Below are 15,657 nucleotides of genomic sequence, written 5' to 3'. Positions count from 1 at the left end.
ACCCTGTCAGAGTCTATTTCTAACCCTGTTTCTGCTTCAGATTCAAGGGAAAAATGGTTGGCCACTAGCCTTAGGAGCTCAGACTTTCTAGCCTTGGCACGGACAGTGATCCCACATGCTCAGCCATTTTTCTCAACTCTTCCATAGACAGTGCTTTTAACTTATCCCAAGTTACTTCACCCTGGCTTGGGAGGTTACTGGCCTCAGTCACAGACATGTTGGTATTCTAGCACACACAACCACAAGAAAACCTGTATTGATTTTTTTTTTTTTTCTTTTTGATTGGGATCAATTTGACTTCCCACTTCCAATTTCTCTTTCGTCTCTGGGTCGAATCCGGACGCTAGCCCCCAAATTTCTGTTACGACCAGGTGAGAAGGGGGTCTCGGGGTTCCCTTTCAGCCTTTACCTGGTTTGACCGTAACCAGGTTTAATTTTTAAAACACCATGTTTTAGGTTCCTCTCAGTGAATCCTTGTTCACTTCTCTCCAATTGTAGTGGCAAAGAAATCAACTAGACAGGTTTTCTTAAACTTACACCTTTTTTGTTTAAATCTATTAACCTTAAAACTCTAATTCGGTTAAAACTACTACGAATATGCAAAGATGCTAACGTGCATACGCGATGAACACACACGTAGATAGTGACGGGAAAGGAGAAAGAATAAAGGGGAGAAGTTTGAAGCGATAGCTGGAGTTCATTTACTGTCTTTTGAGTTCGATGTAGAGTCTTTGATTGCACTTAAATCTTGCTGTTTCGTTGGGGCCCAGTGCACGCTTTCAGACTTGTTTCGATGTAGAAGTCTTTTCTCTTGAGGTTTAAGTGGCTTCAGTGGATCTGGAAATTTGTGAGAGAGAGCGCACCAGGGAGAGACCTTCCTTTTCTTTTGTCTTCAAATTGCAGTCTCTCAAAATGTTCTGTGAGCACAATTCAAAATCCCTGGGCCAGCAGGTTGGTCATGTGACTAGGATTTTTCAACAAACTTTCCTACCTTTTTTGTGGATTCTTCATCTTAGCAGACACCCTCAGTAGAGGGGATGGAATGTTGGCTTGTTACACATTCACTGTCTGGTGATCAAAATCCATTTGGGTTAATTGGATCAGGGAGCAGTTCCATTGTCTCCTACAGGCACTCTCTCTTAAAATGCAAATATTTCCAGCCACTGCTGTGATCTTTTTAAACAAGTCATCTTTTCAATCCAGGAACACTTTAAAATTAGTATTTCATATGACTAAATTAATATGCCTCATTCGTGGCAGGTGGGGGTCTTCATGACACTAGAAATATGAACTATCAATGTGCCAGAACCTGAATGGTTAAAAACATGTATTCTGGAAGCAGTAGTTTAGAACCTCAGTAACTGAAATTTGCATACTACAAGCTTCACCAACAATTACATGGTCCTGGAGATCAACATTCCTAAAGTAGTACGAACTGGTGTGAGAGAAACTACAACCCCATTTGACAACTTGAGCACTAAAGAAGTGCAATTTCTTGATGGTACCTCATCCAAAGAAAGGATGATGGAAAAAACGTAGGCTGGAAGCCTGAGGAGTAAAAGAAATGAATGTGTAAAGTGATGTGACCGTGAACTGTCTACTGTTTGTTCCCTCTTTCTGAACCTTAAAAAAAAAACATAAAAATGAAATCCAATAATTTCATTTTTTGCCTTTTGGGGGAGGTGTCATGCACACCAGAAGTGTGATAATACAACAAACATGGAATAACTCTGAAGAGTTATGAAAAACGGACTTTGTCTTTAAAAAATGGATGAGAGAAATCTACAATCATCTCAGGCCTGCATCCATCTAGAACTTGATTCTCAAGAGAATTCAACAGGTTTATCGTAGCCTTTTCCCCCACTAAGAAACACCTTCCCTTTTCCTTTTTAACCACTTTTTTTTATCATGTTTGTGCTTTGGGCCAGGGCTGTTAATTTTTCTGTCAATTAACACCCTCTCTGCACTAATGCGTTGGTTTCAGCACACCATTAACATACTGTTTGCCTTTGCTCCTTGACCTTATGGTCAGTTATTCTCTGTGTCCCTGTCCTATCAACACCCCTTTTGTTATCTCTTGCCCCACCCCTGTGTTATTTGCTTAAAACGTACTACATTTCTAACCTTTGCCAGTTCTGATGAAGGGTCACTGACCTGAAACGTTAACTCTGCTTCTCTCTCCACAGATGCTGCTAGACCTGCTGAGTATTTCCAGCATTTCTTGTTTTTATTTCAGATTTCCAGCATCTGAAGTATTTTGCTTTTATTCTTCTTTCCCTTCTCTGTTTCTTCTCGTATTTGTGTGTGTTAGCAAATGTGTGAGTGGATGGGGTTGCAACAATTTCGGGATAAGATTGATAAGATATTGATGAGATCAATAAACAATTGACTTTTTTTAAACCTACAAGAAATCCTGTTGCTGTTTGGTTATTTGAAAAATAAAACACCAAGGGGCTAAACTCTAACACAAATACACTTGCTGCTGTCAGGTGGGGAGTGGAACATGGGGAAACACCCATGCCACACCACATGGCCGTAACAACTGTCTTTGCCCCTAATGGGTCCCACCCAGCCTCTTACTATGCTTATATACTGGCTGGTACAAGATTTTTGGGCTCTCTTTTATGTTAGCTGTCGTTCTATTCTCAGATTGTCTGTTTGCCAGACTTATTTTCCCCTTCTCTTTCCTTCTCAACTTGTATTTGGCCTGGTTCTCACTTGATGAATTCATCATGCATCATACACCATCTTTTTTTTGTTTCTTTCTTTATGTTCCCTATCTTCCTTGTCCTCCAAGGAATCCTGACTTTTGTTCCCCTACCTTTCGCCCTTGTTGGAATGTACCTAGCTGATACATGAAACAGCTCCTCCTTTTAAAGATTTTCCAGTCATTCTTTGGTTTCCTTTTGCCCTGGCTAGATCCCTTCTTATCCCATTGAAGTTTGCCCTCTTCCAATTTAGAAGTTCTACTTTAGATTGTCCCTCGCTCTTCTCCATTGCTAATCTAAACCTTATGATATGAAGATCATTTTCACCAAGTGTTCTCCCACAGAAACTTGGTCCACTTGGCCCACCTCATTCCCCGGTATCAGATCCCGCAATGCCTCCTTCCTGGTTGGATCAAGAACATACTGGTCAAGGAAGTTCTCCTGAACACATTTCAGAAATTCCCAGCAGAATATTCTGCATCCAAACAAAGAGTAGGGATAAATGGGTATTTTTCCAAATGGCAAGCAGTGACTAGTGGGGTACCACAGGGATCGGTGCTAGGAACCCAGCTGTTCACAATATATATTAATGATTTAGATGAGGGAACTAAATGTAATATCTCCAAATTTGCAGATGACACAAAACTGGGTGGGAGGGTGAGTTGTGAGGAGGATGCAATGAGGCTTCAGGGTGAGTTGGACAAGTTGAGTGAGTGGGCTAATGAATGGCAGATGCAGTATAATGTGGATAAATGTGAGGTTTTGCACTTTGGTAGCAAAAACAGAAAGGCAGATTATTATCTGGCTATAAACTGAGAGAGGGGAATATGCAATGAGACCTGGTATTCTCATACACCAGTCGCTGAAGGTAAGCATGCAGGTGCAACAGGTGGTAAAAAAGGCAAGTGGTATGTTGGCCTTCATAGCGAGAGGATTCGAATACAGAAGCAGGGATGTCTTGCTGCAATTATACAGGGCCTTGGTGAGGCCACACCTGGAATATTGTGTGCAGTTTTGGTCTCTTTATCTGAGGAAGGATGTTCTTGCTATAGAGGGAGTGCAGCGAAGGTTTACCAGACTGATTCCTGGGATGGTGGGACTGACGTTTGAGGAGAGATTGAGTCGGTTAGGTTTATATTCAGTGGAGTTCAGAAGAGTGAGGGCGGGATCTCATAGAAACCAACAAAATTCCAGCAGGACTTGACAGGGTAGATGCAAGAAGGATGTTCCTGATGGTGGGGGAGTCCAGGACCAAGGGTCATAGTCTAAGGATACGGGGTAAACCTTTCAGGACTGTGATGAGGAGAGAGAGTGGAACGTGTGGAATTTGCTACCACAGAAAGCAGTTGAGGCCAAAACATTGTATGTTTTGGAAGGAGTTAGATATAGCTCTTGGGTTTAAAGGGATCAAAAGATATGGGGCAAAAGAGGGAACAGGTTACTGAGTTGGATGATCAGCCATGATCGTGATGAATGGCGGAGCAGGCTCAAAGGCCGAATGGCCTACCCTTGCTCCTATTTTCTATGTTTCTATCCTCTCCATCATTCTCTTTACCTTAGCACCAGGGAGGCAACACACCATGTAGGACTCTCAATGATAGTTACAGAAATGCCTGTCAGTCCCCCTAACTATGGAATCTCCTATAATGACTGCATTCTGCGCTTTGCTGTACCCCCTTTTGCAGACCCTTGCCCACTGGTGTAATGGTCTGTACTCCTTCAAGCACTCCCAGCAGTCTTCAATACCAAGTACCAGTTTGAGAGTGATGCGCACACACACCCCAAAGACTCCTGAATTTCCTACTTCCTACTGTTCTAGATGGCCATCCATCTACTATCCTGAACACACTCTGCCCTGTGATCCAAAAGAATTCTCATCTCCCTGATGCTCCGCAGTGACTCCAGCTGCCGCTCAAGCTTAGTAACCCTGAGCTCGAGTTCAAGCATCTCGAGATACTTCCTACACACATGGTACCCCAAGACACATGAAGGATCCTGAAGTTTCCACATGGCGCAGGAACTGCAGGCAACAGGTCTCAGTTGCCTATCCATGATCTTTAAAAAAAAAAGTTCAATAAATCTTTTTAAATCTAGTTTAGTATCTTGTTTAAGTTATTAATTTTAATTAATGCCTTTAGACCTGCTCTTTGCTAATACTGTTATTGTTAATTCATTTACTGTTAAATTTTCCCCAATTTGAAATTTTTATTTCCTGGCACCTAGTTTAGAGAGGAAAAAAGAGTAATGTCCACCAGCCAGTCACTTACTTATTTTCCTATGATGTCACACTTGAATTTCTTTTCCCCCTTTCAGGCACAGTCCATCCACTCCCAACAGAACTCTTTTGCCTGTTCCTGTCTCACTGAGTTCCCACTTCTCATGATTCATCAGAGTGAATTACAAAATCTCGGACTCTGAGCAACTGATTTAAGTAAACCAGGCAGCTTGTATCTCTAATATTCATGTGCTGAAGGTCCTGACGAACAGAATACAGTAGATCAAGGGCTGGTTAGTGATAATGTGAGTGATCATGACTACATCCAAAGGCATATTGCCCAGAGTGAGCAATGGGGTGACATATATTTCAAAAAGGACTAGTGAATGGAGGGATGCAACAGTTGTGGGACATGTAGGAAAAGCTACTAGCAATTTTAAATATTGGTGAATGTTCAGGATAATGGCCAGGAAGTGAGGTCCATGGACTAGTAGAAAGGTGTGAAAGAGTGGGGAGAAAGAAAGCACAGTGCAAGTGCAGATAGTGAGTCCAGAAGTGCCTGTTGAGTCAGAAAACAGTTGCAAGCTGGAGAAGGAATCTCTGACTAGTGCAAGAGGGGGATCTCACAGAAGGACTCTTGACAGACATAAACGTGCAGGTGGAGGCTGTAGCTTGAATAGATTAGACAAATGAAATAAAAGGTCGTGGAACAGTCTCAGACCAGAACTAGAAGCAGAAGTCCTCGTGATTGTGAAGTTTTGCTGGCTGCCAGTAAACTTGTGGTTAAATTAATACGAGAGGCTAAGTAAAGGGATCATAAAAGCAAAATACTACGGATGCTGGAAATCTGAAATAAAAACAGAAAGTGCTGGAGATACTCAGCAGGTCTGGCAGCATCTGTGGAGAGAGAAGCACAGTTAACACTTCAGGTCAGTGACCCTAAAGGGATTTGATTAATTTGATTAGAGATACAGCACTGAAACAGGCCCTTCGGCCCACCGAGTCTGTGCCGAACATCAACCACCCATTTATACTAATCCTACACTAATCCCATATTCCTACCAAACATCCCCACCTGTCCCTATATTTCCCTATCACCTACCTATACTAGTGACAATTTATAATGGCCAATTTACCTATCAACCTGCAAGTCTTTTGGCTTGTGGGAGGAAACCGGAGCACCCGGAGAAAACCCACGCAGACACAGGGAGAACTTGCAAACTCCACACAGGCAGTACCCGGAATCGAACCCGGGTCCCTGGAGCTGTGAGGCTGCGGTGCTAACCACTGCGCCACTGTGCCGCCCCACAGTGATAGTTGGAGAGTTTTTATTTTCATGGGATGTGGGTGTCACTGACACAGCCAGCATTTATTGCCCATCCCTAATTGCCTTTGACAACTGCTAGGCCATTTCAGAGGACAATTAAGAGTCAACCACATTGCTGTGGGTCTGGAGTCGCATGTAGGCCAGACCAGGTAAGGACGGCAGACTTCCCTCCCTAAAGGACATTAGTGAACCAGATGGGTTTTTACAACAATCGATAGTTTCATGGCATCATTACTGGGAATAGCTTTCAATTCCAGAATTATTACATATTACTACAGTTATTAATTGAGTTTAAATTCCACCAGCTGCAGTGGGGGGGAATTTGAACACTTGTACCTAGGGCATAGCCTGGGTCTCTGGATTACTAGTTCAGTGAAATTAACACTCCACCACTGTCTCTCCATAAGGTTTGAAGAGTTTGGAGTTTATTCTGAGGTACCAGATAAGGGGCAACCAATCAGCTTTGTCATATTCATGGATTTGTACTAAAAAATGACCACCTAGATGGGACTTAAAAGACTAAAGTGAGGATAGTTGCTAGGGGGTTTGAAGAGCGACTGGTTGATACAAATGTTAGAATGGAATCTCTCAGCTGGAAAAGTAACCTTGAAAATCTTTTTGGTTCTTTTGGGCACATATTCATAGGAGTGTAGATCAATCGACATAAAAGCCATATTTCTGCAGGGAGATACTTTACAGAGAGAAGTGTTTCTGAAACCTCCCAAAGAGGCAGAAGGAAAACTATAGAAATTAAACAAATCTGTCTATGGCCTGAATGATGCTTCCAGGTATGGTATTCTTTGGTGAGATGTATTTTGCTAAAAATCAGTTGTGTTCAACTAAAAGCAGATCCCGCAATGATTTAATGATATCATAAAGGAAGAATTTAAGGCATCTTCATAACGAATGTTGATTTCCTATGGGGTGGTACTGGGGAATTTGAGATCTGTTTCAGATAAGAGTAGAATTTAAAATTGAAAGTCAGGCTTGTGAGGCTTTTAGATATATTAGTTTAGATATTAAGCAAAGTATTTCTGGAATAACTTTAAATCCAAAAATCTTATTTAGATAGTGTTATTCCCATCCCGGTTAATTGTACTAGCTCCTCAGAGAAAGATATTTTCAAAGAAGCGACAGAGTTGGTTGGGCACTCAGACTAGAGCAGATGCTAATTTTGATAAGTAAAAGAAAAAAAAACTTGCATTTATATAGCACCTTTCATGATCACTGGTGTCTCAAAGTGCTTTATACTTTTAAAGTATAGTCACTGTTATAATGTAGAAAACATGGCAGTCAGTATGCGCTCAGCAAACTCCCACAAACAGCAATGTGATAATGACCAGATAATCTGTTTTTGTGTTATTGATTGTGGGATAACTATTGGCCAGGACACTGGGGATAACTCCCAGACTCTTACTCAAAATACTGCCATGGGTTTTATACATCCACCCGAACAGGCAGATGGGGCCTCTATTTAACATGTCATCCGAAAGAAGGCACCTCCGACACTGCTGCACTCCCTCAGTACTGCACTGGACTATCAGCTTTGATTTTTGTGTTCAAGACCTGGAGTGGGACTTGAACCCAGAACCTTGTGACTGAGAGGTGAAAGTGCTATCAATGCTCTAAAGTTGAGAATGTTTTAAGGGCGAATGAAACATTAATAGAATTAAATCTAGAGAAATGTGTACTTAAGTTCCTACCCACGGATGACCCAAAGGACATGAAACTAGTCCTTTTTAGCAATGCTTCACATGCTAATCTTCCTGATGGGTATTCTAGTTCAGCTAGTTTATAATATTTCTAATAGGTGAAAATTGGAAATGTTGCCCCTGAGCTTGAGAAGCTTAGAGAATAAGGGTTGTTAAATGTACTTTGATTGCCAGAACACTGGCTCTTCTGGAGGCAGTGGATATGGGATTCTGTTTGTCAAATATTTTAAATGAGATTCTGTACTATGGGAGTACTGAAGATAGTAAACCCATTGGATGTTATGTAGATAATTGTTCATTGTGGCATCATGTACACTGTGGCCTTGCTTGCCTGAAACAAACACTGGAGAGAAAAGAAGTCTCTAAAAATTAAATGAATGGATGCAAGTCATCAGATGTTTCTTTTACAAAAAAATGGATGTACGGCGAAATTGTTAGGGGTCCTAGAGGAGGGGTGTCTTGCTTTTAACAGAATACGGAGGTGCTTGATTTAAGTTGTTTTGAAATTTTGGTTGTACATGGGTAAACTAATTTTTATTTAAAGAGAGAAGGGAATCAGTTAATTTGATAATAGAGTTTAATTGTAGGCAGGTGGTGATCATTATCTGGGGATTCACTTGTGCCTCTCTAAATAGACACTGACTAAAATTGTGGTTGGATTAGGAGGTGCTTGCTTGTTATTCTGTAACTGTAAATAAATGTTTATAGAAATGCCTCCGGAGAATACTCCAACAATTAGAAAAAGCCGTTTCTGCTCACCAGACATTTGTTAGCAGCCTTTCCTGATGCCAGGGAAGTGATTGCCTTTTCAAGCTCCTTTGTAGATTGACCTCCTCGATGGTCTGAAGCCTGGAGATTCGCATTTAATGCTGCTTTTGAAACAGTCGCTTCACTTGGAGAGTTTGATATTCTATCCAGCATTATGTCTGTTTATATCAGGGTTGAGGGATTTGAGTGGTGCCGTTGACTAGAAGCACCCATTGTCGCCTTTATTGCATCAAGCATACATCTTGGGTTTCTATTTTCAAAGCATGTTTTTATCTTCTTGCACAGATAATATGATTGAAGAGCAAAAAAATACATTCATTGCAATTTGCAGTTAACCACTTTGACATTAGCGCATGTCTCGGAGAGGGCTTCATTCGTTCTGCATCAGGATGGCTCAAAGTAAAACTGCAGCAAATTGCAATTTCAAGAGTTAGGAAACATGTGAATCAAAAGTGAGGAAAGCAGCTAGAAAACTACTTATGAGAAACTATTAAGGACCAGACAATAATGAATGACCATCGGGAGAACTTGGCAATAAATAAAACAGAAAATAAACCAGTTGAACATGATTGAGAACACTTTAATTAAAGTCTGCTTTTATTCTTTCAAAAACCAAGATCTCATGAAATAAAACATTTTTCACAATGCTGGAGCTATACTTATAGTAACTCACTTTAATAACTCAAACTGTTTCCTCAGGATGGTTCCACTGATTTTAATGTCACTGCTTGCTCACTCATTTAGGCTGAAGTAGACTCTTTGCAGCCTCGCCATACTATTTGAGCCTGAGCTCTGCTTCACAATCCAATATGCTCTACATCACAAAGACTGCCTACTTGCACCTCTCTAACGTTGCCTCTCTTCACCCCTACCGCAGCAAATACCTCCATGGACTTGTTTCCCCCACCCCCCACAACCCACCTCCCTCTTCCTCCCCCTCCCTCTCCCTCCCTAGGCCACTCGGCCCTTCGAGCCTGCTCCGCCATTCAACAAGGTCATGGCTGAACTGATTGCTCCACATTTCCACCTACCCCCGATAACCTTTCACCCCCTTGCTTATCAAGAATCTTCACAATTGGAGGCTGTGCCATCAGCTGTCGAAACTAACCTGTGGAATTCCTTCCCTAAGCCCCTCCACCTTTCCCTCTTCTAGTTAAAAAGAAAACAATACTTTAAAATCTACCTCTAACCAAGCTTTTAGTCACCTGTCTTAATATTTTTGTTACTTTTTGTTTGATTACACTCCTATGAAGTGCCATGAGACTTTTTACTATGTTAAAGGTGCTATATAAATGCAAGGTTGCTGTTATGCTATAACCCAGTTTTTATTTTGTACAGTTTTTCTTGCCATAAGATGAAGTTGTAGCTGTATGGATATTAGTTCTGAGTGTGCTGCTTGTGCCTCAGCATTTATGAATTACACATAACAAAAGGAAGCAATTGTGATAGATAGGAAGTACACATTAGACACAGAACCTTTAATATGATGATGTATTTTCATACCATATTTAAACTCCTGTGCCTGGTGCTTCCTGCTCTCACACCTGTACATGCCACATCATTGGCTCAAAGTAAAACTGCAGTAAATTGCAATTTAAAGAGTTAGGAAATGTGAATCAAAACTGAGGAAAGCAGCTAGAAAACTATTAATGAGAAACTACTAAGGACCAGACGATACTGAATGACAGTGAGGAGAACTTGCCAATAAATAAAACAGAAAATGAGCCGTTGAATGACTGAACAGTTTGAGAATACTTCTATATTTTTGGTTACGTATTTTTGTTGAGGACTCATTTAAATTGTGGAGATGGATTCATTGGAAGGCTGAAGATTTCATAGAAGCTGGACTTAGCTTTGTTGTTGACAATTCATTGAAAGGACACGTGTTTAAAAAACCTTGCTGGAAGTCATATGCTTTAAGCTTTAACAACAGAAACCTTGGTGACCTGGGGAAGATGTTTACAGAGAAGCCACATGTCAAGGTTTATGGAAGTCAAGAGGTTGACTTTCTGTTTTGGGGTTTTGGTTATTATTTTCAAGTCAGTTGGGGTGTGAACTGTTTTAATGACAGTTGGTTTTGCCTGCCAAGGATAAAGGAACCACCCAGCTCACCTCTTTCTCTACCTCTTTGAAGAAACCCTGCGAAGATCCAGTATCTGAGAGCTAAAATCCCTGGTACTGCATCTCTCCTGAGAAGCTGAAAAACCCTGCTATTGAAATGTGCTGGCTGAAACCCCTGATGCCACTTGTCTCCTGGAAAGCCTGCCAGGCGATTTCTCGACATCTTCAGAACGAATTGCTTCTGAAAAGATCCCAGTGGCCTGTCTCCGTATATCCGGACACCAGACAAAAGTGACATCTGACATTCTTCCATATCTACTCTTTTTTTTTTTCCTTCAAGTATTTGGCCAAAGTATTTTTTTTTTGTCTTTTTTTTGTAACATCTCCGCAGAAAGAATTTGTGTTTTGTTCAGTGTGTGTTTGTGGAGGGGGTGGAATTTAAAAGGGAATGTTCATATTTCAGTCGGTGTTAATGCTTTGCTACGTTACTGGATAAGTCTTGTTTCATAATAAACTGATAATTTTGTTGTTTCTTTAATAAACCAAGTTGGTGCATTTTATTCTGGGATAAATGGTAGAGTATATGATTGACCGAATCCTCCCACCTCAGTCGTAACAACTTTAATTTTAAAAAGGCTGCTTTTATTCTTTCAGAAATCAAAATTTCTGAGATATGAAACATTGAAAATCATATTTCACAATAGCAATTAAGTAGGTCTAGTAAATTCCTTTCTGTGTCTCTAGTATCTGTTAAAGCTGTTACTTGTATGCTCCACCCTCTCTTCAAAGACTTTGCATTGGACTTAGCACAGCTCTGGGCAAAAGTATTCTGCTAGCTGAAGCTATATCTTGTAGTCTGAGTATGCAGCGGAGTTAATTTCTCAAGATCCATCACCAGCATTTTATCAGCTCAAGTGCCACAATGATTCACTTCAGCTTCCAGTAATATATGCTTGACACTTGCAGCATTTTAGGAAAAGCGAGAGGACAAATTTCAAATGGTTTATTAGTTCATATCAAGTGGTTTTTTTTGAAAATGGAATACATGTATGAGAGAGGGGAAAAACAGCTCCATCTACTTGTAGCTTTGACTAATGTTAAATATAAACAAAATACTTAGAATGAACATTCATCTCAACAGTTTCTATTTTTTTAAATAATTTGAAAGAAACTGGTGATGAATTTTAGTTGACCATTAGTGAACCAGTTGGGTTTTCAGAACATGCCACAGATTCTGTGGTTAGTTTCCAGTGCTAGACTTCCGTTTCGCAACTTGCCATGGTGGGATTTGAACTCATGACCTATGGCTTGCTGGTCCAGTGCAATACCCACTAGATTATTATACCTTGGAAGTGTATCAAGTTGAGATAGTGTCTTTCCTTATCCCAATCTGGTTCTTTTTTCCTCATCTCACCTCTGGCTGTTTTGCCAATTATTTTTAAATCTGTTTCCTCTGGTTCGTGATTTTGAACATCTCTAATAAATCTCCCCAAAACCACTTCTATTCTAAGGAGGACAATCCTAGCATCTCTAGTCTGTACGTAACTGAAGTGCCACATCCTTTGTGCCATTGTAGTAAATGTTCTCTGCAAGGCCTTGACATCCTTCCTAAAGTGTGGTGCCCAAAATTGGACACACTACTCCAGCTGGGGCCTAACCAGTGTTTTATAAAGACTTAGCATAACTTCCATGCTTTTGTGCTTTATGCCCCTCTCTATGTCAAAAGAACCAAGAATTCTGTATGCTTTTTGAACAGGCAGCTTTTCAAAAATTTGAGTACATGCATCCCCAGGTCTCTGTTCCTGTAATTCCTTTAAATTGTTTATACAGTTTCCCCACCCCCAAAGTGTGACACACATAATTTCATTGGACAGACAGGATGTGATGCATATGCAAAGTTTTTATAATAGATTATTACAACAGATGAAAATGCATCATTTATCCATTGTCTAGTGTGCCAATTCTTAACCCTCAAAATAATTTGTTGCTGTCCTGCCATTCTGCTGAAATTTGCTATAACTTATTTGTGATATGTGTTGGTGGGTACAGGAGGCCTAAAAATATTCTTTAGCTTACATACAAGCCTCAAACTTCTCTAAAGGGTTAGAGGTGCAAAAACCTCAAATTATACTGTCTTAGCTCCAAGATTGTAACTCAAAGTTGCATGGAAAGGTAACTAAAATGTTTGTCTCTGCTTGTGCTTATAGGTGAACATGTTATTCTTAACCTTGAGCTGTTTGCAGCTAAGAAGAAACCTATGATCATTTGTAATAAACCAAAGCAATTCTCTTTTTTTTTTCTCAGATCTATAATGTTATAAAGTGAGGCTTGTATGTTCGTCTCCCTTCAATCAAGCTGATGAACTGATGTCATAGTAAAACATTTGGAGAGAATCCTCATGCAATCTGGTCAAAAATGAGTGGTTCGAAGCCTGATATCCTGTGGGCTCCTCATCATGTGGACAGATTTGTTGTTTGTGACTCTGAACTTTGCCTGTATCGCACTGAATCAGTAGGAAATTTTGAAGCTAAAGCTGGTTCTTTGAGACTTTCAGAGGACACCACAGCCACGTTGCTGGCAATTAACTCAGACACCCCTTATATGAAATGTGTAGCTTGGTATCCGAAGTATGATCCAGAGTGTTTGCTTGCTGTTGGTCAAGCCAACGGACGGGTTGTCCTTACTAGCCTTGGTCAAGATCGCAATTCTAAATGCAGAGATTTGATGGGAAAGGAATTTGTTCCTAAGCATGCTCGTCAGTGTAATACATTAGCTTGGAATCCTGTGGACAGCAACTGGCTTGCAGCCGGACTGGACAAACACAGGGCGGATTTCTCAGTATTGATCTGGGATATCAGCAGCAAATATACTCCTGAGATAGCAGTCCCAGCAGAGAAGGTTCGACTTTCTGCTGGTGATACAGATGCTGGCCTTGTTGTAACAAAGCCTTTGTACGAACTAGGCCAAAATGATGCAAGCCTCTCCCTTTGCTGGCTCCCAAGAGACCAAAAGCTACTGTTGGCAGGCATGCACCGCAATCTTGCAATTTTTGACTTGAGAAACACCAGCCAAAAAATTTTTGTCAATACAAAGGCTGTTCAGGGTGTAACTGTTGACCCTCACTTCCATGACCGTGTAGCATCTTTCTTTGAAGGTCAAGTGGCAATCTGGGACTTACGGAAGTTTGAAAAGCCGGTGCTGACACTGACTGAGCAACCAAAACCACTAACAAAAGTGGCTTGGTGTCCAACTAGAACTGGCTTATTAGCTACATTAACAAGAGATAGTAATATAATTCGCCTGTATGATATGCAACATACCCCAACACCTATTGGGGATGAAACTGAGCCCACCATAATAGAAAGGAGTGTGCAGCCATGTGAAAACTACATTGCCTCATTTGCTTGGCATCCAACAAATCAGAATCGTATGGTTGTGGTGACATCTAACAGATTAATGTCAGACTTCACTGTCTTTGAGCGAATATCACTGGCGTGGAGTCCAACTACTTCTCTGATGTGGGCTTGTGGCAGACACTTGTATAACTGCAGTGAAGAAGGAGAAGCTAGTTCTGGAGAGAAGGATGTTGCCACAAAAATGAGGCAGCGGGCATTATCAAGATATGGACTTGACACAGAGCAAGTGTGGAGAAATCATTTGTTGGCTGGAGATGATGACCCACAGCTAAAATCTTTATGGTACACTCTGCATTATATCCTTTTGATTAAAATTCAGAGTAGCAAGGTAATGGTTTCATCAAAAATAAAGAAAAATATTACTTAGGAACTCATATTGCAGTAATTTTTTTAAGAAGGCCAAAACTTGCATAAAACTACTCTTTAAATTTTGTTTCACTGCAGCCATTTTTTATTTTATAAGTAATGAAGCTTTCCTGTGAGATTTCAATTTTAGTTTGCTTGAAGGATGTATATTGCTTATTAGGCTGCTGTGATAGAGCTGCATCTGTTGTAGACGAATTGATAGAGATTGATTGCTATGCTTTAATCAGTAACTCAAATTATTTTATATTACGTGACTATCAGGATGGTAGAAGCTGGACTAGATGGGCTGTGGTCTTTTCTTATCTAGCAATTCCTATGTTATGTTACTGAATATTGCAACCTATTTTCAAATCTGAAAGCAAATTGTAGGTGGGTGTTGCACTGCTGTTACCGTGCCATAAATGACATTGTAAATCTACACGGCCTGAGCTCGCTGCATCTATTTTCTCATGGTTACCTGGAGAATAACCCCATTTCCTTGGAATAGTGATTGTTATGTCGAACTCTCTATCAGTTATCGCTTCAGCTGGGTAAAAGTCTTGCTCCAGCTATACATCCCTGGTTGGACAAAATCTGGAGTACTGAGAGCAGCTCTGGGCACCAGACCTTGGGAAGGATATATTAGCCTTAGAGTGAGTGCAGTGGAGATTAAACCCTTGGAGTCCAGGTATAATTCTGGTAAATTACAAGGCAGGATTAAACAAATTAGTGTTGCTTTCCCTGGAATTTGGAAGGTTAAGGGGTGATTTGATTTGAAGTTTTCAAAATATTTAGGGCAATAGATAACATAAATTGGGAGAAGCAATTTACACTAGTTGGGGAGTCTCGAACAAGGGAGCATAGTCAAAAAATCAGAGCCAGACCTCTCAGGAGTGAAATTGGGCAAGTTCACAGGGTGCAGAAGTTTGAAACTCTGTCCTGCAAATTCCAATTGATGCTAGATGAATTGCTAATTTTCAAACTCAGATTGATACGTTTTTGTTAGCCAAAGGTAGAAAGGGATTTGGAGTTGGGTTGCACATCACCCATGATCTCATTGAATGGCAGAACAGGCTTGAGGGGCTAAATGTCTCCTCCTGTTCTG

General features: G+C 40.6%; 1 protein-coding gene across 3 annotated transcripts in view; it reads left to right on the top strand.

Moving 5' to 3' along the window:
• The window catches only part of mios (missing oocyte, meiosis regulator, homolog (Drosophila)), an 89,730-nt gene that overhangs the window by 16,072 nt on the left and 58,001 nt on the right, over window positions 1–15,657 (top strand). For all 3 annotated transcript variants that reach the window (XM_068009685.1, XM_068009694.1, XM_068009701.1), the window contains one exon: window positions 13,096–14,503. In XM_068009685.1, coding sequence (XP_067865786.1) covers window positions 13,207–14,503 — 1,297 coding nt within the window. In that variant the 5' untranslated portion in view covers window positions 13,096–13,206. The remainder of the gene's footprint in view (window positions 1–13,095; window positions 14,504–15,657) is intronic.

The sequence above is a fragment of the Heterodontus francisci genome, chromosome 2 (genome assembly GCF_036365525.1).
Source record: "Heterodontus francisci isolate sHetFra1 chromosome 2, sHetFra1.hap1, whole genome shotgun sequence".
Lineage (NCBI taxonomy): Eukaryota > Metazoa > Chordata > Chondrichthyes > Heterodontiformes > Heterodontidae > Heterodontus > Heterodontus francisci.
Note: the sequence above shows the minus strand (reverse complement) of the source record. Positions and strands in the feature narration are given on the sequence as shown.